Source organism: Chelonus insularis, unplaced genomic scaffold (assembly GCF_013357705.1).
Source record: "Chelonus insularis isolate UGA/USDA-ARS -01 unplaced genomic scaffold, ASM1335770v1 contig_131_pilon, whole genome shotgun sequence".
Classification (NCBI taxonomy): domain Eukaryota; kingdom Metazoa; phylum Arthropoda; class Insecta; order Hymenoptera; family Braconidae; genus Chelonus; species Chelonus insularis.
The window spans coordinates 126,463-150,588 of NW_023276372.1; the positions used below are offsets into that span (position 1 = coordinate 126,463).

At 27.7% G+C, this 24,126-nt stretch overlaps 4 protein-coding genes across 5 annotated transcripts; 1 reads left to right on the forward strand and 3 right to left on the reverse strand.

Annotated features, from left to right (window-relative positions):
* Positions 1 to 209: 209 nt before the first annotated feature.
* Positions 210 to 8,076, forward strand: LOC118074047 (COMM domain-containing protein 4). Its single transcript, XM_035094939.1, has 8 exons — positions 210 to 413; positions 5,637 to 5,770; positions 5,851 to 5,922; positions 6,014 to 6,082; positions 6,330 to 6,369; positions 6,446 to 6,646; positions 6,921 to 7,079; positions 7,273 to 8,076. Exons 2-8 carry the CDS (start codon positions 5,768 to 5,770, stop codon positions 7,311 to 7,313), a joined length of 585 nt encoding a protein of 194 aa, XP_034950830.1. The 5' UTR covers positions 210 to 413; positions 5,637 to 5,767; the 3' UTR covers positions 7,314 to 8,076.
* LOC118072732 (uncharacterized) lies at positions 1,070 to 2,291 on the reverse strand. Its single transcript, XM_035092834.1, has 3 exons — positions 2,093 to 2,291; positions 1,565 to 1,746; positions 1,070 to 1,354 (listed from the first exon to the last, which is right to left on the reverse strand). The coding sequence occupies exons 1-3, from the start codon at positions 2,289 to 2,291 to the stop codon at positions 1,070 to 1,072; spliced, it is 666 nt and encodes a 221-aa protein (XP_034948725.1).
* Positions 3,966 to 4,695, reverse strand: natalisin. Its single transcript, XM_035094938.1, has one exon. It carries the CDS (start codon positions 4,691 to 4,693, stop codon positions 4,016 to 4,018), a length of 678 nt encoding a protein of 225 aa, XP_034950829.1. The 5' UTR covers positions 4,694 to 4,695; the 3' UTR covers positions 3,966 to 4,015.
* A 379-nt stretch (positions 8,077 to 8,455) lies between the features above and the next one.
* tinc (tincar) lies at positions 8,456 to 20,941 on the reverse strand. 2 transcript variants are annotated; one of them, XM_035094936.1, is made up of 12 exons: positions 20,328 to 20,941; positions 13,902 to 14,321; positions 13,599 to 13,826; positions 13,382 to 13,513; positions 12,858 to 13,307; positions 12,571 to 12,770; positions 12,259 to 12,476; positions 11,624 to 12,174; positions 11,316 to 11,511; positions 10,953 to 11,082; positions 10,619 to 10,852; positions 8,456 to 10,542 (listed from the first exon to the last, which is right to left on the reverse strand). In XM_035094936.1, the coding sequence occupies exons 2-12, from the start codon at positions 14,224 to 14,226 to the stop codon at positions 9,463 to 9,465; spliced, it is 3,744 nt and encodes a 1,247-aa protein (XP_034950827.1). In that variant the 5' UTR covers positions 14,227 to 14,321; positions 20,328 to 20,941; the 3' UTR covers positions 8,456 to 9,462. The 2 variants fall into 2 exon arrangements, with proteins under 2 accessions (XP_034950827.1, XP_034950828.1); XM_035094937.1 differs by lacking the exon at positions 10,619 to 10,852.
* Positions 20,942 to 24,126: the final 3,185 nt, after the last annotated feature.

The following is a 24,126-nucleotide window of genomic DNA, read 5'->3' on the forward strand; positions in this document are numbered from 1 at the left end:
ATTTTTGATTGGTTGGACGATTTTTATCCATTCAATCGTTATACAATTTTAGAAAAAAATCGCTACTTCTTGAATACCGATAGAGATAATTGGAGCAACTTTACCATACTCAGATAACAAAACAGCTTCCTCATTCGGTCGGAAACTAAAAGAATGGAGAACTTAACCTATTGCAAGAAATACGAATTGTAAATTTTGTAAAAATTTTTACCAAGTTATTATATTCAAATAACATTTGTCATAATAAATTGCAGCAGTATTTAATATTATTTCTAAAGATATGATATAGTAATAATATATAATAATTATTCAATAGATTATTTATTTTATTTTTGGATGAAATGCAGATGTATTTTGGAACTTGAGATTTTTTGGAGGTTAAACTTTTCAAAACAATTGGTGGTAATGTAAATGTAAGTTAAATAAATTATTTAATTACATTCAAAAGTCAGTTTGGTTAATTATAATGTATTAATATATCATTTTTATTCACAAATAGATCACATTTTGATAACAATAATAAATAATAGGTGAAATGTATAACAATAATTTTTTATAAGATTTAAATTATCCAGATGGACTAAATACCGGTTAATTTGTATTTTTATTATTAACATTTTACAATAGATGTTATCAAAAATTTCATGAGGGTAAAGATAATTTTTCACATTTTATGCTCCGAAACATCAGTTGATAAAGAATTTATTGAGTCATATTTATAAACATTTTAGGATATAATAATATATTCAGTAACATTTGATGTTATCATTCAGATAACTCATTAAGAGTATGAGAATAGGAGTTAAAAAATATATAAATTAAATTAACTTCTCAAAAAATGAATTCCTTTACAACAGTACATTTGCTTTTATGTTGATTTTCAGTTCTTTTTAGTTTTTATTTGAGTGGAAATTTAATTATCTGAACTGTGAAAAGAATAAAAATTTTATTTACTGTAGAAAATATTTGACTTTGAAACGATAAATAAATTTTATTGAGACTAACCCATTTTGCATTTTGCATAATCACAATTTTGCATAAAAATTATTTCAAACTATTCTTTCCTGAATTATATGCCATTAGTGAATAATTTTTCATGAGAATAAATAGTTTGTAGAGAGTACGGTGTTCGTTTTCCACCCCAACTGTTAAACGGTTTTTTAATTCCAATTGCCTCATTTGCTCGTTTTTTGTAAACTTCTCCATGCCAATTTGAATTCAAAAAAGTTCCTTGACGTTTTCCACCCCAGCTATTAAATGGAACTCTTACTGGTCGTCGAATTTTGGTGTCAACTTTGAAAGGAATTGAATTTCGTTTACCTCCCCAAGGATTGAATGTAGGATTCCGGCGTTCCTGCAGGATCAGATCATCTTCGTTGCTAGATCTGTGCAATTTTCTAGTAATAATGTCCAGTATCATTAATTAATGACATCTGGTGGGGTAAAGTTGTTTAGTATGGAATAATGTCATCACTTAGACACAAAAAAATTTTCAAATGGTTTAATTTATTTAAGAAAATTCCATACTTAGCAATTTACCCTAAGATAAATAAACATTACTGACCTTATGTTGATTACAATTAGTGCAATGAGATAAATCACCAGTTGATGGGTTTGAATGAAGTTCCATGTGATAACTAGGGCCATGATGAATTCCTACTGATACGAGAGATTTCTTTATTTTCTTTGGTAATATTTCAATTACATCAGTATTTCTTGTAATTTTAGTTATCCAAGATGGTGTTTCTAAAAATTTAATTTTAAAAAATTACTAAAAATTTCGTTTATGCTGACTCATTTTTTAGATTAAAATTACTCTAATATTTTGAGTAACTTCATAACAAATCAGAACTGTTGTAAAAATAATCCAATTTAATGTAAAAACCTTTTTAAAAAAAATAACAATTAAATTGATAAATTTTTTTTTTAGGAATTACGTGCTACAGCTCTGACTTGTCTCCAGGTGACCCAAAAAAAAAGAAGTTTTAATCCAAAAAAATTTTTCAGTGTAACTTTATGGGGCAAGATGTTGATGAAGAAAACCTTTTTTTCATCATCATTTACAAAACTAATTTCTACTAGAATTATTTACCAAATTTTGGAGGTTTAGATGTTAATAAAAGATTGTCAGATGGTTGATAAATTGAATCAACAAATTTATATTTTTGAAAACTCTCTTTACTTCTAAAACTTTCATTATCGTTTTTCAAACCACCAAGAAAATTCACACTATTTGTATCTACTAATCGTGTAATCACAAATATCATATAAAGTTCAAAAGTTACCCACATTTCTCTGAACAAATTGAAAAATGACCAAAAAATAGTTTATTAAAATAAGAAAATAAAATTATTTTTATTTATTATTTATTAATACCAAATTGAAATAAATTATTTTATTTCAAAATCAACTACTACACAACAATTGCTATCAATGTGAAACATGTAATGCTCGTGTCTTACGATTTGAAGGCATTTTTATACTCACCACCTGTCGAATTTAGAATTTTCTGATTGGCGCAAAGTCGTGCCCGGAACAAGGGGGTTGGTCCAACTTATCTCCTACGCGCATCCTTTGGCTTCGCCCTCTTTTATTTATCACATATCATTCATTTACTTATATATATATACATATATATATATATAGTTTTTTCATTCATTCATTTACTCATTAGCATAAACGTCAAGTTTTTCTTTGTTCATGAGTGCCTCCAAAAACACATATTTGAACGGACATATGGCTGAATGATAGTCCTCTATTCTGCCGATTTTATGAATGGAATTCAAATGATTTTACTCTTTTGGTCCCGGTGAAGAATAAATCGTTCAATTATTTAATAATAACAATCATTTAAAATTTATATTAAAAAAAGAAAAACCTATGAATACTTTTTAAATGAATTTAATAATTTATATCATTTTAAAAAAATTCAAAATCATGATTAAAATTAACTTATTGATTTCTTTTTTATTTTTGTTATTTACATTATCATTAAATAAAAAAATTACATGAAAAAAAATTTGATAAGTGAGCGTCTTATAATATGTTGTAAGGATAAGAGGACAGATATGATATTGAGGTGTCGACAAGCTGAAGGTATAAGGTGAAAATGGGTAATAGTAAACAGGTAGCATGTGTGCAATATTATTAACTCATTTATTTAAGTCTACTTTGTTGAAATAAAAGAGCTTTTCAAATGATTACAAGCTACATATAGTATTAATAATATTAAAAAATTGTGTATTAATGGATGTTCCTTTTTTCTTTTTTTTTAAATTTAATTACGAAAAAATTTATTTTAAAATCTTTATTGTTTGTATGTTTATAATTATTTGACTTCCTTCATTTATAATATTACACAAATGTTTATTATCAGCGTCCCCTTATTTAGGATAACTGTTAGATCGAGCAGAAAGATCCGCATTACTTCCACACAATTGTTTTCACACATTCTAGTGACGTTTCGTATAGAACCCATCCCTCTGTTCTTTTTTTTTAACATGTTCATCGTTTCTTTTTCAATTTTTATGATAATTTCCTATTTTGAGTCTGTCTTTTATGCTAAATACAATATTGAGTGTATGAAAAAAAAAATAAAAAAAAATTGTTTTAGTTATTTTTATTTATTTTTTTTTCAAAACAATGAATATTTTATATTGTTATTTTTTATAACAAAAAATTTTTATATTTAAACGGACATTGTTTGTCATTATAAAATAATTTATAAATTAAAAATTCTTTGAATAATATTTTCAAAATATTTAGATAAGTAAATATTAATATTTATTAACAATAGAATTCATGTAATAAATATGTAAGCAAGGTATTTGTGTATTGCTAAATTACAATAGCAATAATAATACTGAAAAATTAATTAATAATTATTAATAATTAATATTGCATAATATATATGCACTTATTAATTGTGAATACAAGTGTCTTAATTTCATTTTAGCAGTTGCATACAATGTTTGAACTAATATTTTTAAATAGAAAATAATCAAATATTATTTTTCTAGGGTTCACTTTTCTTCCCTCTTGTTATATAAAATGGGTCATTTTCTTTAAACAATTGTTCAAGAAAATCTTCTCCACGACGGTCTCGTAATGAACTGTCATCATAATCACTGAATTTATGTTTCGTATTTTTCAGATGTTCACTCATATTCTTTTTTCCTCTCGAAATAAAAAAAGGCTCATGAAGAAGACTTAAAATATTGGCATTTTTTTCTCCAGGTTCTAGATAATTGAGTTTTATTAAAGAATTTGTTTTCTTATTTGGACCTTTGAGCAAACTCAGATCATCTTCAATTAATACATTTTCTAACATTGGATAATGAACTGGAGATCGATTCTTCAACAGACGTTTACCTCTTGCAATATAGAATGGCTCTTCAATTGTTGAAATTCCATGCTTCTTTTGGTTCTTCGAAAATTTATCCATGTTTTCAATCACAATCCACTTGGGTTCTTCAGCATACAAAGGTGCATCTGGCATCCAACTACGTACTATTCGTCGATTTTGAGAAATCAATTCTTTACCATTGGTGGTAGACAAAACAAAAATTTGATTATTCTGGCTGTCAGGAATCAATAAACATTGATCAATAATTGGATCAATTTGTTCCTTTAAAATAGATTCTATTGGCACAACTTTATCAACTGTTTCTGGAGATTCGTATGTTGGAGCCATCTGTTCCTTCATCGATATTCCTTTGATATTCTAAAAAGTACAGCTCTTTTAATTTTATTATGAATCAAGTTTTTCTTCAAAATTTTTTTTTACTTCTACTTTTTAAACTTAATTGGAAAAATCTATTTATTTGTTTAAATAATTTTTTTTGTTTACTCAAAGTATCTTGAAGAGTAAGAAATATATTTATGAATTAAAACTTGATGTTGTAACTATAATCAGTTTTAAAAAAATATTTTTAGACAATAATTATAAATGAAGGGAAATAATATTTAGAATGTCTGTTCATAAAATATAAAATTGGAGAAAAATTAAAATATTGAGATGATATGATAATTTTTAATTAACTACTTGCAGTGATTTTATGATGAAAAAAGAAATTCTAGATTTTTAATCCTATTTGTTTGAACTGATAATTTTTTTCTCATTATATTCCATTAGAAATCATATCACCCACATATTAAAGTTTTGTTTATTTTAATTTATCCATTTATTCATATGTATATAATCACTCAAATCACAGTAAAATAAATTTATCCTTTTTCCAATTATTATTATTATACTAACCTTAATAAGGAAAAATAATCCTAAAGCAAAAATTATTAATTTTAATCCCATATTGGTTTTTTTCACTGTGTAAAAACAAAATGTAAAATACTAAATCTAAATTAATACTCTAATATTCGAATATTTATAAACAATCTTTTTAGTAATACATTTATTTATTAGATTCAATGATAATGGTTCGAGTCTTGAATCAAAATGCGGGATTTTTCTATTCTTCAACCCTATTTATGTGATCCAACTCCTGTGTCACTTTGATCTCATGAGAAATCCCTTTACTTTTCGTTTCACATTAGAAATCATACGAATTGCATTGGGGAATTAACTTTGCTCAGTTTCTTATTGTGTTTTAATGTATATATAAAAATTTTATATCCAGTAGGTCGACCCACATCAATCTGATGTTCGACGATTGCAAACATTTCTTTTCCAAGTACTTGATATATGATAATTGGATAAAAGCTATTTCCTCAACATCGCCTTTATTTGTTTCAAATCAAATTCATTAAAATGGTGAGTGAATATTTTAAAAGATTTCTTATTAATAGACTAATTAAAGCTTTCAAATTTCTAACAAATATTTTTGTTCATAGAAATTTCGATTTCTGGGAGATGGAGACTGTCCTGATTGGTTACTGGCTCAAATTTGCATCATGTCACGTATGGTGAGATAATATTGATGAATATTAATGACTATTCTTTTATTTAGTGTGTATGTAATTTAATAAAAATAATTATCTATTACTATTTCAACAGACATCAATCAAGATTAAATTATTAAGTCAGCTCATTGCTAAATCTATTCTTGATGATAATAAATTAGAGGTCAGTATATTTCATAAATTATAATAATTCACCTTAAAAAATAAATTAATTTGTTCAACTAAAAACAAAGAAACCATTCAATTTTATTTTCTTTTTATTTTTTATTTTATTTTATCATCGCTTACATGACGGATCCCATTATACTCTTATGGGTATTTTAGCTTCAACGTCGTAAGCTGAAACAATAATATTCTCTCAAATAATAAAGATGATTTTAATGTATATTTTGATTTTTTCTGACTATTAGGAGGATAAAGTAAAGAAGCTTACACAAGATGCAAAAATAGGTAATTTGTATATTTATTAAGCTTTATTAATAAACCATTAAAAATGAAATTGAATACAAATGGAAATATTTTCTAGATACCGATGAGCTTAAAGGAATTATAGTAGCGTTGAAAACTATTTTTACATATTCTGCACGTTATGGTGCTAATTCTGATGATTTGAGTAGTGAATTACAGCAATTAGGGCTGCCACGTGAGCATAGTATTGCCATTGGACGTGTCCATACTGATAATCATCAACAAATCCATGATTATTTAACTTCTCAATCACTCAGACGTAAGTTGTCAATTCAAATCAATTAAATAAACTTTCATTTTAAAAACTAGAAAACTAATTATCAGCAATTATTATTTAAAATAGAAAAAATATTAAAAAATTAATCATTAATGGGTTAATGAATGAGATTTTTTGGTCTGTCTATATATATTATTTATATTTAATAAGATCTCATGATAAAGAAAAAAAAAAGGCTTTCTTTGGAGTGTCGAGTAATTTTACTGTAAATTTAGTGCATGAATACAATTAAATAACTCTCTTATATCATTTTTAGTGAGCCATCTCTCTTCAGTGGAAAGACTTACTAGTACAGAGGATCCAGTTCCTTCTACAGTTTTCACAAAGTTATTATTTAAACAAAAAAAAGTTGATGGAAAAGAATGTGAATTTGAAGTTAATATTCCAAGATCGGATATACCTGTTTTATTGGAAGGTTTGATGATTTTATTTAATAATTTATAAAAAGAAAGAAATAAACATAGAAGTGGAAAACCCTGTTCTTTTTGTTAAATCATATTTTCCATCTCTGATTAAATAATAAAATAATTATAAATATTAATTGATTGAATATTTAAGATGTTACATGAATAGATAAAAAACTTAACAAAGTAATTTTGTATTTACAGAATTAAAAAAGGCTCAATCTATTATGAAGAAGGTGATATGAATAATGAAAAAAATGTAAAATTGGGGAATGTTGAAGAAAAGTATAATAAAAATGGTCTCGACATAATAATTTTATTCATCAATAAATGAATATACAAAAAGTTTACACTCATTCAAATGGCAATATGTGAATGTTTACAATGATTATAATTAATTGTCTCATCAATAAAAAATTCTCATTCATCAGAAAAAAACGGAAAACAAAACAAAAAAGAAACATAATCACCTTAAAACTAACTATCCACAATTAAAGAATACATTAAGTATAAGAGATCTTAATATTAGTTTACAATTTTATTTAATTATTCTCTACTACAAATAATAAAAAAATGGTAAAAACTTAATATTAGACGAATGAAATCAAGATCAAAGTAGAAAATGATAACAATCTAATCAGTCTTTATACATTATTCGTACATTGATAATTGAATATAATTCATTATTATTCAATGGTTATTTTAGTTGACATGACTTTATTTTATTTACTTAATATATACATTATAGTACTGCTTGAAATATAGCAAGTCTCCGTTCTCCAAGCGTTTTAGTATTATAATTTTTTTTTTCATTGTTATTTAATAAATAATTGATTTAATTCATATTACTTTTGTTTATTTAAAACAATGGTTTTTTTCGTTATTAATCTCTTTGTAATGTAATCAAACAGATATAGCTGCTAATGGTGGGTTCTCAATTTTTCTGTCAGATAAGATGAAGCACACGCAGTGTATTTAAGTATGATGAATACAAAGACATTCTCTATATACTGTACTATTTTTTTTTATATTAGACTTTGTAGACACATATGTATTTTTATGTTATATTTATTTATTGTTGCTTATATTGTTATTGTTTACGGGTTAGTTAAAACGCACTTGTAACGGTTTACAGGTTTTTCCATTTTTTTTTTCCTCTGTCTACTTTCAATCTAACTAATACAAAAGTATGGTAAAAAAATATGCTTAGTTTAAAAAAATGATTTCTACAATTTGTTTCTTATTTCTTTTCTGTCATTTAGAATTAACTTATCAGCTTTTATTTTTTTTTTTTTCATGAAAAATACATTAATCAGTCTCAACCTTCCATAGATTGAAATAAAATTTGATATTACCTTCAAAATTACTTTTTTATTTACATGCTAATTAAGTTAATTCTAAAATAAAAAATGTTACTACTGATACAATTTCTTTTTCAACCTTCTTACAAAGTTTTATTCTTTAAACTGCAGGTGAGCGGGTTTTTGCAAAAAATACTTATCTGTTTCTATGCTGACTCAAAGTAACTTTAATTATTACTATCATAATTATTATTTACTAGTCACTATTATTAATATTATTATTATCATTGTCATTATTATTTTTTCCTATTAATTCATTATTCTACTGTGTAAAAAAAAATTTATTTGTTAGAATAAGCTTCCCATTGGATATTTTTACACAGAAAAATTGATAAATTCATATATAAATTCGATGAAATTATCTGATTTATATTTGATAGTGGTCATAAATTTAAGGATATGTTCTATTTGTAACAAGCAAAATTTTATGAAACTATTCATTGCTAAAAAATTTTCTGTTTTTATTGCAAAAAGGTCATGAAAAAATATACCTTAACTTCTTATGTTGGTTGTGCTAGTTTTGCTGTACAATGTGCGTAATTATTATATTTAAAGTTAGCTTTGATAAGCCCTTTTTTACATAACACAATTGTAGTTTTTATTTTTATTTCTCTTATGAGTATCATCCAAAGTCATTTCAAAAAATTCACAGAAATTAAGTATCTTTTTTTTTTGTGTGTATAATGAGCTGTTGTTTTGGGATATTATTTTTTCGATATGTAATTTTTGTAAATGGAAGTTGAATAGTATTTTGTGATGAGACTATCAAAAAAATACTATTTGTTTAAATCAAATATTGCTTGATTATAATGAGATTAATTTGAACCTTTAATCATTATTATTGAAATAATTAATAATTGTAAAAAAACTTTATACACATTATTAATAATCTAATAGATATCATATCTAATAATTGATATAATAAGATAATAAATCATTTAGAAATAATTCCTTATTACTTCATAAATTGTAAGTAATTTTCAAATTCATTATTAATACAAGTTTACTCATTATTATCAAATCAAAAGCAATATTAATGGGGCTGTAAACAAATGTCTGAATCTCCACTACTTGCCATAGAAAAATTAGCAGAGTCTCTTTCACTTTGTTTAGATGGGATATTTGAATTTCCCATAAATTTATTTTGAATAGGCTGTGGAAATGTATGATGTCCTGGTAGAGGCCACGGATTTTGACTCGGCAGAATATGATTAGGGAAGCGTTTAACGTAGAGATTAGTGGACGTTTGATTGATCTGTCCCAACCTTCCATTATGATGGGCAACATTGGTAGGAAGGGTTGTGTGAACTGGAGGGATAATCGTGAGATTATTATTCCGTGCAGAATGAGGTTCAGCAGTTGAATAAGGTACAGATCCACAACTTCCTCCACTGGAACTAGTTCCGTTTATACCAGTGTAACCGGATACATTAGCACTACCATTAACATGTCCCCCATGAGGTAAAGGCATCGTTGAACAATGCGGATAAGTTGGAACAATTGGTTGTGTTGGATAGTGTGGTAGAGTTGCTGAGGAAGCATGGATTCCATTTCGGAGATCAGTATTCTCAGTGAAAGATGTCATTCTCATGTTAGTCGACCGAGAAAAAGGCTCTGGATCATTTGGATTTAAAGGCTCTGTAATTTTCGGTCGTGAAAGCCTTCTTCTAATAACGACCGTTGCCTCATTTGCACTTTCTAGAATAACTGCTGGACATCCTGCTTGAGTAAACTTTCGATCTATTGTACTGAATTTGTTATTAAAATTCGGAGGTTGAGTTCCTCGTTGAAGTGAACCACTCTTCCACTTGTCTTCATCGCCTGGATCAGCTGAATTAACACTTAAATTATCAACACTAGTTGCTCTTCTATGAGAATTGGTGCTATTATGACTGTTATTACTAATATTAGAATGAATACCACTGGAACTTTCACTATTGCTACTTGTATTACTACGATCAGTCGCTCCATCACAGTAATTCGTAACTGTATGATTTGTATAAACATTTATTGTTTCTATAGCTGGTGAGTTAGATGAATCTGATCGAGGAGTTAATTGATCAGACATTCCTGGATCTATTTGACGCAAGCATCTTGGAGTAATACCATTAGTCTTAAAAAGAAAAAAAAAAATTAATAAAAGTTTTATAAAAAGTAAAACTTCTTAACATTGTATTAATATTAGTCACCTGCGGTGGTAAAGCTGAATGATTAACAACGGATTCAGTGACTGGAGGTGGAAATTCGGCTTGATGAGATGCAATGGTAGTTGTTGGTAAATTTGGCGTTAATTCAGATGCAATTTTTGGATCAGGTAAGGGTTCTGGTGTTAGTAATGGTGATGGATCGTCTTCAGAAGGTTGGAGATCATGATTTCCACTGGCGTAATAGGTTACTTGGTCATCATTAACGCATTCTAGTAACTATAAACAGCATCATGCAATTATACAATTAGGATATATTCATTAATACAGATAGAAAAGTTAGTTTAAGCTTCCTTTGCTTTATATTTTAATTCTTTACCTTATTTTCTTCCGATGCAGAGTCATCAGCGGCATCAATATTCGTCATTAGTGGTAACTCACGTAGTGTGGCATAATCACCATCGTCGTCTGGTCCACCTTCGGTAACACCTCGTCTTTTTCCCTTATTGCTAAAAAATTTAATAAATACTTGATTATTAATTTAATTGTTTAATATAATAATTTTTTAAAAACTAAAAAGCATGTGAGGTGAAAATAAGTTGAAACTGAAAGTGCATGCGTAGGTATAAAAAATAGCGAAATTAAAAATACAATGAATAAAAACAGGTTTTCATTCATCACAAGACGTATAAAACACACAAACAGTAACAAACGACACCAATAGAGAAAGGAGAGTAGTTACCGAGAGCCAGACGTACTAGGCAGATCGTTGAATGTCACTTTGGGTTTCAATTTTTTGTTCAACCAACTTTTATCGAGTGTGGTTGATCCATTTCCGCTCGGTGATTGAGCAGGAGATGGTCGTAATTTCGGTCTTAACCAATATATTTGTTCTTCTGTGTCAATACTAGGTTCACCATTGGCTCGATTAGTAACAGCTGCTCACATAGAAAAAAATTATTCAAAAGTTTCAAAATTATTCATCATTAATAACCAATGATGATTTAGCAAATATTAAAATTTACAGATTTTTTTTTTTAATTTACTCACTTTGGCTCTTTTTGGCTTTTCTTTCCAGCATCGCTTTTTGAATAACACTCATAATCGCTTTTTTTGGTGATGATTCAGCAATACTATATGTTTTTCCATCCCCAACAATTAATAAAGGAGCATTAGTACTTCCATCAATAATCTCTGGATCATCTTCATCGTCTTCTTCCGCTTGATTTTTGATTCTACATGCTAAAAGGTCGACATCAGTGACCAATTTAACTGATCGTGTTGATCGAACGGTAGCACGTGCAATTGTTACTCGTACTTTAAATATCCAATTTTTTTTTATAGATAAGAAAAACCAAAATACTATCCAAAGTAACAGATGAATAATAGTACCAAAAATACAAGCTAACATTATTCCATCAAGACTACTCCGGTAAATTACCGTGTAATCATACAGAAGTGGTGCATTTACTATTGTTAAAGCTAAAAATACACAAAGTGCTGCACAATGTGTAAAATATGCCCATCCTGAACCATTTCGATGAGCTTCTTTGGATATTATTACTCGACGTTCATGTTCTTGCTCCAAAAATGTAGCAAATCTGAAATTTCATTAAATATTTATTCAAAGTAACATAAATAAACCATAAAAATAGAAATAATAAAGTAAATATTTTTTAATGTACCTTCCATATGCGTAAAGATACGTAACCATGCTCGAGCATAAAACCAGAAGGGAAGAAAGAGCAAAAAGTGCCAATGTTACATGTGGATTTAGAAGAAGATGAGACGTATCTCCAAATAGGCTTGAGACCATTCTTTGTATTCGGCTTGAATTAGACGCTGGTTGAAATGTACGATGTCGCATCGGTGATAAAACTTTATGCGGTCCAACAACTTGTACCTAATAATATTATTATTATATTAAAAAAGAACTTTATCGTCAATTATTAATTTTTTTCCAAATTTTCAATCTAAGAAATTATAAACTTTTTTACCTTATAAAGAACCGACATTCCTGCATAGCTTATTAAACTTTGTGCGGAATTAATAACCAATTGTATGCTAAAAATAGTTCCAATGACTTTATTACAAGACCAAAATACTGCTGGGTATCGTACTGAGTATACAGCCAGAGCCATCGCATAATTAAGATATTCCAAAGTGATAAACTTCTTTTCAGAGAAATGTAAATTGCCTGAAATAATCGATTTTAACTTTATGAGAATGGAGTTGAAGTTAACAATAAGTCATTAATTTATTTTAAAATTTCAAATGAACGAACCATCAGTGATTTCATAATTAAAGTCTTGCAGATTATTTAAATCCATCAAAGTATTTACTTCTTGGGCCGAATGGTGTGCAGTCATATTCTCTCTATTATTGCTTGAATTTTTATTACTTTTCATATTGGAAGGTGGAGTAGATGTTGCTAAAAGCTCGAGCTTTTTAAAGAGATGAGAGGAGCGATAATTACTACGATTCAATTCATTTTTATTGATAGGTGAACCTGAAGAATAAGTCAAAGCACTTTCAGAACTGTTGTTCGATAATGTTGAACTCCATTGATTATTTTCCAAGTGACTTGCGATATCATCTAAGTTTAAAGTATTGCCAACTGTTGATCCATAAGTGGATAAATTATTCAAGTCTCCTGCAGGATTCATAAAAGAAAGGTAGACCAGTCTGTCTTGATGGATAACAATCCAATCAAGATCCGTACGCCAAATAGCATCTAAAATGTGATATAAAAATTCAATGTTATGAAAATGAGTATGGGGATTCTTGATAAAGGAAGTCTTTAATTACCTTTTGGTAAAAATCCCGCATAAATCAGTCTCGCTTCCATGAGCAATGAAGGTAACAAAAAACACATTGCAGTACAAAGATGAACAAAAGCCGCTGTAGGACCGCCATGTTTCCATAAACTTGCTGCTAAACCTGATAAAAATAAAATTCGTACAAAAGATTACTTATTTTTGAATTAAAAAATAATAAATAAATAAATATTTAGTTATAATCATACCATTATCATCTGAATCACTGCCAATTATTGAAGCACTGTGATCTCTAGTGCATGTACTAGTATGTCGACCAAGCTTCATTCCATCATTAGCTAAGTTACCAAGCTTTAGAAAGGCAGCAGCTAGTAAAATTGGTAGTAATAAAACTCCAGTGCCAGTTAAAACTATACAAACATGGAGTTCAAATTTTGGTGGTTGAAAATCCGCTGGCCATGGTAGTGATAAATACGCTAAAAAATGTTACATTAATATCAATATATCTTTTATAAAAATTCGTTGATAATATTGAGTAAATATAAACATACCAACAAATCGTTTAGCACATCTAGTAGCAATGTAGGCTTGTAGAGATACTACTAAAATACCATACCAAACAGACCAAAGTCCATTAGCATGCCCCCGATTACATGAATCTCGTTTCCGGTTACTTTGAATATTAGACGGAATTTTCTGTGTCTTTGATATATTAATGGTATTGCTCACCATCGTAGTGCTGTTGGCACTACTTGAACTCACTGGTGGTGATGATACCATATTGGTCTGCATGGTTTTTAATATTTTTTTGTTCTTAACTTGATTATTAATTTCATTGTTGTTTTCATAGCCCATCAAACTTCCAGTCATTGACATGGTGGTATTTATTGTCTATTAAGATTTATCAATATCGACAAAAATCCAAAGTGTTTGTAGATAGAGGCCAAGGCATTCCAACATGATTTTATATCCTGAAATTCCCAAAATTCATACCAGTTTATTTCAATTGAATTTTCAATCAAACACATTATCAATGAAACATTTATTTCTATTTATATTTTGTTCTGATCTAATTGAAGATAGAAAAGGAGGTAACTATAAATATCTCAACGAATAATTTCATAAAATTAATCGTTTCATGAGCAAGAAAAGAACATTTCCTGCATGATTTATAATTGAAATATGATTGGAGTAATTTATGTAAGACGAAAATAATCTTGATATAATTATTAATTGCAATAGATTAGGTCAACTAAACATTAGACAGCCATTATTATAATTTGATGTCAATAACAAGGATAGAGAGGCATTCTATTCTGAAATTACAAGTAATAGTTATGATAGCTAGTTTAATCTTTCTTAACGTCATACAACATTTTACCTTCACTACTATAATTATTTTATTTATATATTATTATCTTAATTAATAAATAGTTGTATGCATTTACAACAACATTAATTACTTTTCTATTTTTTAAATGATTTAAATAAAAATTGTCATTTAAAAACGATCAAGCATCAATATTATTTCGAGAAGTATCTCAACTTTATGTTAATTCCTAGACTTTCCTAAACCTAGTTTATGTCCTGGGAATTATCGTGTGCTTTTAATACGGAACTCGTGACTGAAAATAAATTGTATGAGTTCTTGCAGTTACGAAAGTATATTTTTTTATTCTATCCCTAAAAATAATTATATAAAGTGCTGAGATACTCTTAAAATATTAATGAACATCCACTAAAGCACCAAAATTTGTTAAATTTATAACATAATTAATAAAAATAATTTAAAAATTAATTCCTTTAAGTCTAAACAAAAAGATTCTAGTACATTTTATTTCCCTTCACGACATTTTATTGTTTCTACTGGAAAAATAATATTTATAATTTCTATAAATTATCAAAATCTTTAGTACCAAAAAGATTTATATGAGAAAATAAATGAACAAAACAGTCTGTAATTTTATCTAGGGATCCACTTGATATCATTAATTATTCTATCTAATAAGATTACCCATCAATAAATAAACTTCCAGAAGCATTAATCCCCTACTCAAGCGTTATGTACGTTAACTATGCCTCAAGAAAGTGACAATAAGTGTCACACGTTATTCTAGTATTCTTATCATACTTGAGAGAGCAGACACTCCCTTTCTATACTCTAGCTTCAAGTTCCCTTCAACACGTCTATTCTCTTTTATTTTTCCACTTGACTCTTTTTTTAAAACCCCCTTCTTTATTTTCATCATAATCGCCGCTTTGTGTTCATAAACATGCACTCAATATTGTTACTGCATGCCTTTTTATCACCTCTTTTGTTCCTCTTTCTTGTTTTTTTGCTAAAATATTATTGGAATAATCCTTCAATATTTTATGGTGACAACAAAATCTTTCTGTGAGGAAATGATTAATTAACTTTGACGTGTTTGATTTTTATTCTAACAATGTTTTTAATTCAACATCATAAGCCATGTTGGCAAGGAATTCCAGTGTGTACGCACATTTGCCCTAAGGCGGATGAATCACCATGACTAAGACGCCATGTCATGCACAAGGGGATTCTTGCACCCCCGCACATATCTCCAGTGATACCACCTCACACACGCACTTACACATAAATTTAGTGATTCTCAATTGGAGATTGCCAAGTCGTGTACGATTGTATGTTCCATTTCTTCTTCATGAGCTTGCGATCGATTTTCTTGAGATTAGGGGAATGCATAATCAGTTTGGATTCCCTCTCTTCCCTTCTAGTTTCTATTCATCTGAACCTCACGTTCGAATCATTTTGTCCCTTTTTTTTCATTCATTTTATCTTTTTTGTCATTAGTATGTCTGAAAATAATCATTAGCAGCTTATGATACAAAATTATGGTGAAATATAATGATCATCATTTTCTGCTGATTTATTATCTTTAGGTAAAGACTGTATTTCAGTAAATTATTGATTTACCATGAACGAACTAATCTCTAGGATCTTAACTGAGAAATAAAAACATTATAGTAAATCCAACTGCTTCGATTTTTCTCAATCCATGATATTGAACTTTTCTCAACAAATATCATCTTTTTATTGCAATTAATTTTGAATGTTGAACATTTAGATCCTTTCAATATTTTTCCACTTTGAATATTTACTAAAAAAATAAAATCAAGTTGAAAAAAATATTTAAAAATTTTGATTGACATGGAAAAAAGTTTTTCAATACTTTTTATGAAAACAATGCATCAGACGAGTTATCTTTTTTGGTCCATACTGTGTCTATGCTGAAAGTCAATCGATACTCAATGTGAGTTCCAGCCGAGAGACAGTACACATACGAAGGCTACGACACTTCTATTCGATTACTCACGTGTAATAATACTTTGTATGAACATACATGTATGCTTCTTTCATATATATAGATTGCACAAAGCTACTGACCGAGTATAGTTAAAAGGGATAGAAATGGTATGTTTGTTTTCATACATCAACTTGGATAAACTGAATCACACTGAGGTACAAATAAATGAAGACAAGTGAAAGAATGAGCACAACAAAGAGAATGGATAAATTGTGTAAGTAATAAATAAAATAAATGAAAATTAATTTCAATGTTATTATATGGTTAATGTTTTATAATAATTTTAAAATCTTAATTATCGATAATAGAAGTTAACGTACATTATGGTTGATTGATCGTTATTCAATAGCTTCAGGGTGATCGAATTCCCATTGACTGAGGGAACAAGATGGTAACCACGGCCACTTTATGAAAACGTATCAGATATCAAGATAGAAAATATTTATTGTGGAAACAGCTAAGTAATTTAAGGTTTTGATAAAATTCCCAACTTTGCTCATTAATTCTGTAACGGCTTTATATATTTGCTGAATTTTGCTGTAAGTGCACAGCTTATTGCTACGTAAACAAAACTTTATGAAAGATCGATGATAATTATCAAGGTAAAACATACAGTTATTAGCCACGTTTTTTTTTCCAATAAATGTTGGAAATATTTTTTTTTATTTCATTATAAAAATTCAACGTATATTTATTAATTTACTGAGTTATTGAAACTATTTTTTATTGTTATTTTTAAAATGTAATATGTAATAAATTTTATGAGTAAGAAATCACTGTAATTTAGCTTAATACTCATCATTTTTTATAAATAAATATAATTGTGTTCAATACTTTTTTTTTAATTTTTTAATAAAAACTTATTGATAGAAGTAATTCAAACAGGCAAAATAATTATCATAATAATATTTTATATTTTTTATACTTTAATTATAAATAATAGTATTTAATTTATGATTATTTAGATTTATTTATATTATTTATAATTTATTAATAATAGTACTATTAATACTCCATTATATTAATAATTATAAATAATTTAATAATTTAAGTCATTATCTAAAGAAGCCAATCACAATATGTTTTATCCTACTGTATCAATATCACATGCATTTAAAATCAACAATTATTTTAATTACAACTATTTATATACATGTATAGTAAAATAATTCACAACTTGTTTTATCAAAACCTTGTTTAAAGGTATTTGATCAATTTAATTAGCCACGAATTGGCCATATAAATTAGATAAAATAAAATGATTATAAAGTTATTAATTATTGATTTTATAATTCAATCGAAATATTCATTAAGAATGAATCAATAACTGTCATGAATTATTAAGTTGATAATATAGTAGGCTGAGTATTAGACATTTCAATTATATAAATTTTTCGAGTCAATTAAACTGATCAGTAGCTGTCGAATTTTTGCTTTGATGAACGTACTGGTAAAAATACCTATCACATCAAGTACATTCTATGTCAATGGATGCTTGAACTCATTCAAATATTCATTCAATTGCAGTCACACACTCGTTTATTAAAATAAAGACTTTTTTTTTTTTTAGTGTAATTTTTTTTTCATACAAAAAACTACTTTTTTTTATTGAACAATATTTCTGGAAATATTTTTTAATTTTAAAACTAGAAAATTTTTATTAAAACATTTTTATAATTAAAAAAAAGTAATAAATTAATTAAATATTGAATCAAAGACAATCCAGTGCTTAATTTTGATCTACTAATAATAAATAAATAAATAATATTAATTAATAAATAATAGTAATTATTATTATTATTATTTTGATATTAAAGTATTAATGGAAATCTTGTTAAATAAATAATTTCTTTACTTTTATATAAATATTGTTTTAGAATGTGTATTGACATGTATCAAGTATGTGTATGCTTTCAATTTCTCAGTGGTTATGAAAAGTAAGTCAGTGAAATAAAAAATAGTATACTTGAAGCTATAAGAAAATACAAGTTAGAAGCGTCGATAAAACAACCGAGTAACCGGGGTTATAAGTTGGAACCTCTAATTTTAGAATCGTCCCTCGTTCATGATGAGGGAAAGCTTGGTTTTGCCAGTTCTCGTTAAAATCGAGCCGTAACATCACTGTAGCACGCCAGCCCTCGTGTTTATAAGTATAATTAAATATACTAGAACAAACTGTTGGTAGAAGAACAGAGATGAACAAAGAGAATGAAACTGAAGTTGACAATTGTGACAAGGAGAACCTTTATTCTTTTTGTAGAGGTCGTAGACAAGAAATTGAAGTTATAATAAAGATTATTGTTAAAGCTGATTTTTAATATAAAATTTGAAACTTCAACAATTACCAGATAAATTTATTATGTTATATTAGAGTAAATGGATTGTTTCAACATATTATACTTGTTCGACCACTTAGCAGGTGCGCTCAGACCCTCACGGATTTATTTATTCTCTTCTTCAAGACTTCGCTTTTTTTAAGTTTTACGGTTTAAAAGTAGTTGGAGTTTTTCAAAAATGAAATGTTTGTTTTGAAAAAAAAAAATTTTTTTTCTAGTCGAGAAAGTTATTTATGATTAATTAACATCCGACTTTGTATTTTTTTATTTCCGGTTCACATTTTTTTTTATACTTTACGGATATATTTATATATCATATAATATTAGATTTATTTAAAATGAGTAGTTGCATCATTTGAGTAAAATCAAGGCAATTGATCACAAAAATAACAAGTCAAGAGAAAGTAAAAAATAAAATTGACAACTATTTTTTAAATGTTAAACAGATTTAAAAGAATTAAGATAATCTTTTGATGTTTTTCAAAATAAATCTATAAATGAATATTAAAAAATTATAAATATTTTTTTTAATAAACTTTTTTTACTTTTAATTCTCAAATTTATTAATTATTTTTATTTTTTTTTGAAGTTGTTAAAATAATCGTAATCTTTATCATAACCATTTTTATTATGACTGTAAATAAACATTACTGTCAGTTATTGACAATTAGATTTCGTTTTTAAAATGAAGTAATTTTAAATTAGCGTTAAAGTAATAAAAACAATTATTTTTTTTTTTATCAATAGTGAAAGTTTCTATAAAATGTAATTTATCATCTGATAGTTACAAAACCATTTAATAGAATTTTACAAAACAATTCTCAACGTCACAAAATCCTGTTTCAATTGCCAATAAAATTCTGGCCTTTATGACCATGCATAAAAACGCGAATAAACCTCAGTGAAACGGAGATTCGTTGAGGCCGAAGAAAAGGTATTATACTAGTATATCGTCATATAGTGGAAAGGATCGCACGCGCATACCCAAAGAGCAGGTGTTGTTCGTAGTCCGTTCTTCCACCCGTTGCCCCTAACCCCCTTTGATCCCCTTGCCGCTATTTCCTTTTACTCTCTTTTCCCTTGTTTCTTCTTATTCTTCGCGAAACCTGTCTTTCGTTTCTGCACCCACGATCGTAAATTCAAGTACTTTCATCCTTTTCATTAAAGAAAATAAACAAATAAAATAATTCCAATTCAGTAAAATATTTAATTCACTTGACAATATCATTTTTGTTGCTTCTAAAAAGGTTATAAAAATTAACAAAATAATTTATGTATTAGAAAACAATTAACTAACCTGTTTATTTAACACCTCATGAAGAAATTAGGTTTTCATAATGATGAAAAAATGATGAAGATCCCGTTATCTCTTTCTGGTGCATATTAACAGCAAAAATAAAGATTGATAAAAAGGAAGCACATTGACCCCATGCGATAATCGACGACATCCATGCAGCACAGCATCCACCAGAGACTCCTCCTACACCAGGGCGTAAGGATTGACCGGCGCTGCTTCTTCAGTTGAACGGATCGATGAAACTCAATTTATCCAAGAAATTGCATTTAAAAAAAAATCTTCTTCTTCTTTGTCGCAATTAACAATAACATTAGTCATTGAAATATTTCTTTCAAAAATGATCACTTTCAATATAAGAATCCTCTCTCAATAAATACAACACCCGGAATACACTAAATTGGCCATCTCTGCCAAATAAACATTGTTTTGAAAAATAATCCTTTGTCAACAGATTTTATCACAGTGATGTTGATTTATTTGATCTCGGGATCAACTATCTGATAGAAAAGATTGTTTAGCACGTTGTTATGATGATGGTTGAGTAAAAAAATAGACTTCGAACAGTGGTATCGTCCTAATGATCTATATGAGCGGGATGTTGCTTCGTGGACCTCCACGCTCATAATGCCAAGCATTGGACTGGCCAGAATTACAGAGGTTGATGCGCAGTCGTGAATATGTCTCACCCTCTCATATTCTGGCAAGTGAATATATGTGTTGTTGTGGATAGTGGTAGGGTAGTACTCTCTTTAAAACATGCCAACTTCCGGCATCCTTTGCTCCTCGGTTAATTTCGTATCTTTTCGTGGTATTTCGGTAACACCATATCGTATTGAACCTTACTTATGCTTATCGATAGATTTTTTTCTAATTCTTTTTTTTTTCTTCGTTATATAGATACTCTGGGACATCAAACTCTACACACAGGGTAAATCAATCGTCCTACTTACTACAAGAATTGATTTTTTTGCACAACAATAAGGTGCATTGTGAAGTATAAGATCAATGGATTAGACGGATATTTACAGTATCGGCTCAATGGTTATGAGGACATATTGGATGATAAAGTATAAAAATAGGTACTTATTATATGGAATATTTACTTCGATGCTTTTTTTTTTTTGGTAGTATTTTCTGATGAGAATAACTGATTGAAATTTTTTTATAGTGAAAGATGTTAGAGAATTATGAAAACTTTAATTTTGGAATGGAAGGAAGAGGGGTAAAGTGGAACACGAAGATGAAACGTAAATCACCGAATTAATGGATATATCAACAAATGTCAATAATTATCAATGCATTGAGGAATTGAAAAATTGATAAATAGAAATCGTAACAAGTGTTTTTAAAGGTATTATAATGAATTAATACATTTTCCCGAGCGTTGCACTTTGCTCTCACGTCCTACTTTACCCACCCTTCCTCAAGGTATTTTTTTAAATAATAAAATAATCAACATTATTGTAAACAATATTTTTATCATTAAGGTAAGAGATCCATTATTCGATCACTCCATGCATTTTGTACCAACCGGAAGTTTTATATATGTACAGAAGAGATCGAGCTATAAAAAGACACTATACTAAAAAATTATGATTACTTTAATGCTTGTAATAAAGGTTCATACAAAGCTCTTGACTACCAAAAAAAATTACATTAAAAAACAGAGAATTTACAAAAAAAATTTTTTACATGAGGTACTCTTTTGCTTTCTGGAGTATTTTATTACTTTTTGGAGTATCCCATTTTACCCCTGTTTCCCTATTAGGTATACAAAATGCACGAGTGATGGTGTTGGAATATGAACAAAATTCAATTATTATTCTTTAGTTTATAATATCTTAATAAACATTCTTATTCTCACGGTTATATCTATATTATAAGCGTGTGTTCCAGTGATGATGGAACTACGTCGTAGGCTAAGTTTATATTACACATCGATGTTTATATTATTTTTAAGATAATTATTAGGACTGATTATATATAAATATTATATAGACTAAGTACTATTCTCGTTAGTCTATGAGAGTCTCTCAGCCTGTGCAGATATGTTTTTCGAGCCTTCTTTTATTAATAAAATAATTGAATAATAAATCTAATAGTTTACTTATTTATTCATTAGAATAAATATCATAAATCTGAATTTTCAACAGATGGGGTACTGACCCGTAGTCATGGATCTCTTACTTTGCATAAAAGATGAAATTATTTTTTAATTATTTCAAAATATTTTATTATTTAATTTAAATAATAATTTATATAAATTTACAATCAATTATTTTTCTGGAATATTTATATAGTAAAGAAGGAGATTACTTGTTCAAATGATTAAATGATAGTAATTCTATGGTGGTGATAAATCGATTTTTGATGAAATTATGCATAATCCAATTCTATATGAAAACAGAAGAGTGAAAAGAGTAGAAGTTGGAATTACAGAGTGATTATGATTTTAAATTTTAATTGACTCTGCTTCAAAGCAGCTCAACTGTCATATATTCTCATATTAACTTCATTAAAGCTCGACGAGAAAAGATTTAATTCCAGCACTCTTTACTTTTATACAAAATCAGTGGCTTTTCACTGATATCCAGCACCAAATCAATTATCAATAATCAATTGATGCAACTGGTAGTAGACTTAATTGATTTCCACTGATTAAACTGAAAGAGATCTGAGGTTTATGATATTTTAATAAAATTTTTGTTTTTTATAATAATTAAAATCAGTGTGATATAAACAAAACATTTCTCCTTTCAAACTAATTCAGTTGTTTGTAGCCGAATAAAGTAATGAGATTATCAATGAAATGGTTAGAAAATGTTAAAACACATTGTTACTTTTGATAAAATTATTTTAAAGGTTTATGAGTTTGATAATATTTCATTATATAGATGAATATGATAATGCCAATGTACAAGAATTATGTTAGGTAAAAAGAAAACATTTTCATTTATTTAAATGCTAGTATGGACAATAAAAACGCTGTAATAAACGGTGACATTATCACTGACATATATTTCATTTTGTGAATCGATATTTATATTGGAACGACTTCCACGAAGCTTTAGCCATCATTCCTGTTACCAACACGCAAACTGAGTCGCATGAGAAAAAATTACACCCTCGATATATTATTTTTTTTTTACCCCTAATCTTTTATTTTAATAAATTTTGACACAATAACAAGAAAGTTTTTTATAAATTCCCATAGCTTAGTGCAATTTTTTTTTTCTTACTGAAAGGAGTAAAAAATCGATTATTCATGTTCACACACACAGAATATATTCTAAGGATTATCCTGAGATTATGAACACTAAAGCGTTTGACATGAATATTTTGGAGGCTTTTAAAGCAAAGAAAAGTTTGGAAACATTTTATTTTTGATGGTTTCTGATATTTTATATTTTTCGCTCGTAAATTTACAAGGAGATTTTTGCTAGTTGATATCAAGTTTCGATCAGGACAATTCTAAGTCTGACATGTTTGAAAAATGATTGTTTATTGATAAAGCTTTCATTCCAATGAGTTGACAATGTTTTTAATCTATACATTTTAGATAGATCGTGTTTTTAAAAAACTTTTTATTCATTATATCGACCAAGAAAATACTGAATAATGAAAAGAAATATGAGATAAAGTTTCGAAAATAGATATAAAAATTATTTTAAATCTCGATGAAGTCTTGGAGTTTGTCAACGACTAGGATTTAAGTGCTACAATAAATGGAGTCTATTGGAACTCACTTGGGTTGTTTCTATTTAAAATTATAAATTATCGCAATATGTAAATTTTATTG

Coding starts and splice junctions, on each gene's coding strand:
- LOC118072732 (XM_035092834.1), bottom strand. CDS start 2,291: ATGTGGGTAACTTTTGAACTTTATATGATATTTGTGATTACACGATTA. Junction 1,747..2,092: donor ATCTAAACCTCCAAAATTTG/GTAAATAATTCT, acceptor TTAAATTTTTAG/AAACACCATCTTGGATAACT. Junction 1,355..1,564: donor CTAATTGTAATCAACATAAG/GTCAGTAATGTT, acceptor CTGATCCTGCAG/GAACGCCGGAATCCTACATT.
- natalisin (XM_035094938.1), bottom strand. CDS start 4,693: ATGGCTCCAACATACGAATCTCCAGAAACAGTTGATAAAGTTGTGCCA.
- LOC118074047 (XM_035094939.1), top strand. Junction 6,083..6,329: donor TTGATGATAATAAATTAGAG/GTCAGTATATTT, acceptor TCTGACTATTAG/GAGGATAAAGTAAAGAAGCT. Junction 6,370..6,445: donor TACACAAGATGCAAAAATAG/GTAATTTGTATA, acceptor AATATTTTCTAG/ATACCGATGAGCTTAAAGGA.
- tinc (XM_035094936.1), bottom strand. CDS start 14,226: ATGTCAATGACTGGAAGTTTGATGGGCTATGAAAACAACAATGAAATT. Junction 12,477..12,570: donor GAATGTCGGTTCTTTATAAG/GTAAAAAAGTTT, acceptor TAATATTATTAG/GTACAAGTTGTTGGACCGCA. Junction 10,543..10,618: donor ATTCAGCTTTACCACCGCAG/GTGACTAATATT, acceptor TTTCTTTTTAAG/ACTAATGGTATTACTCCAAG.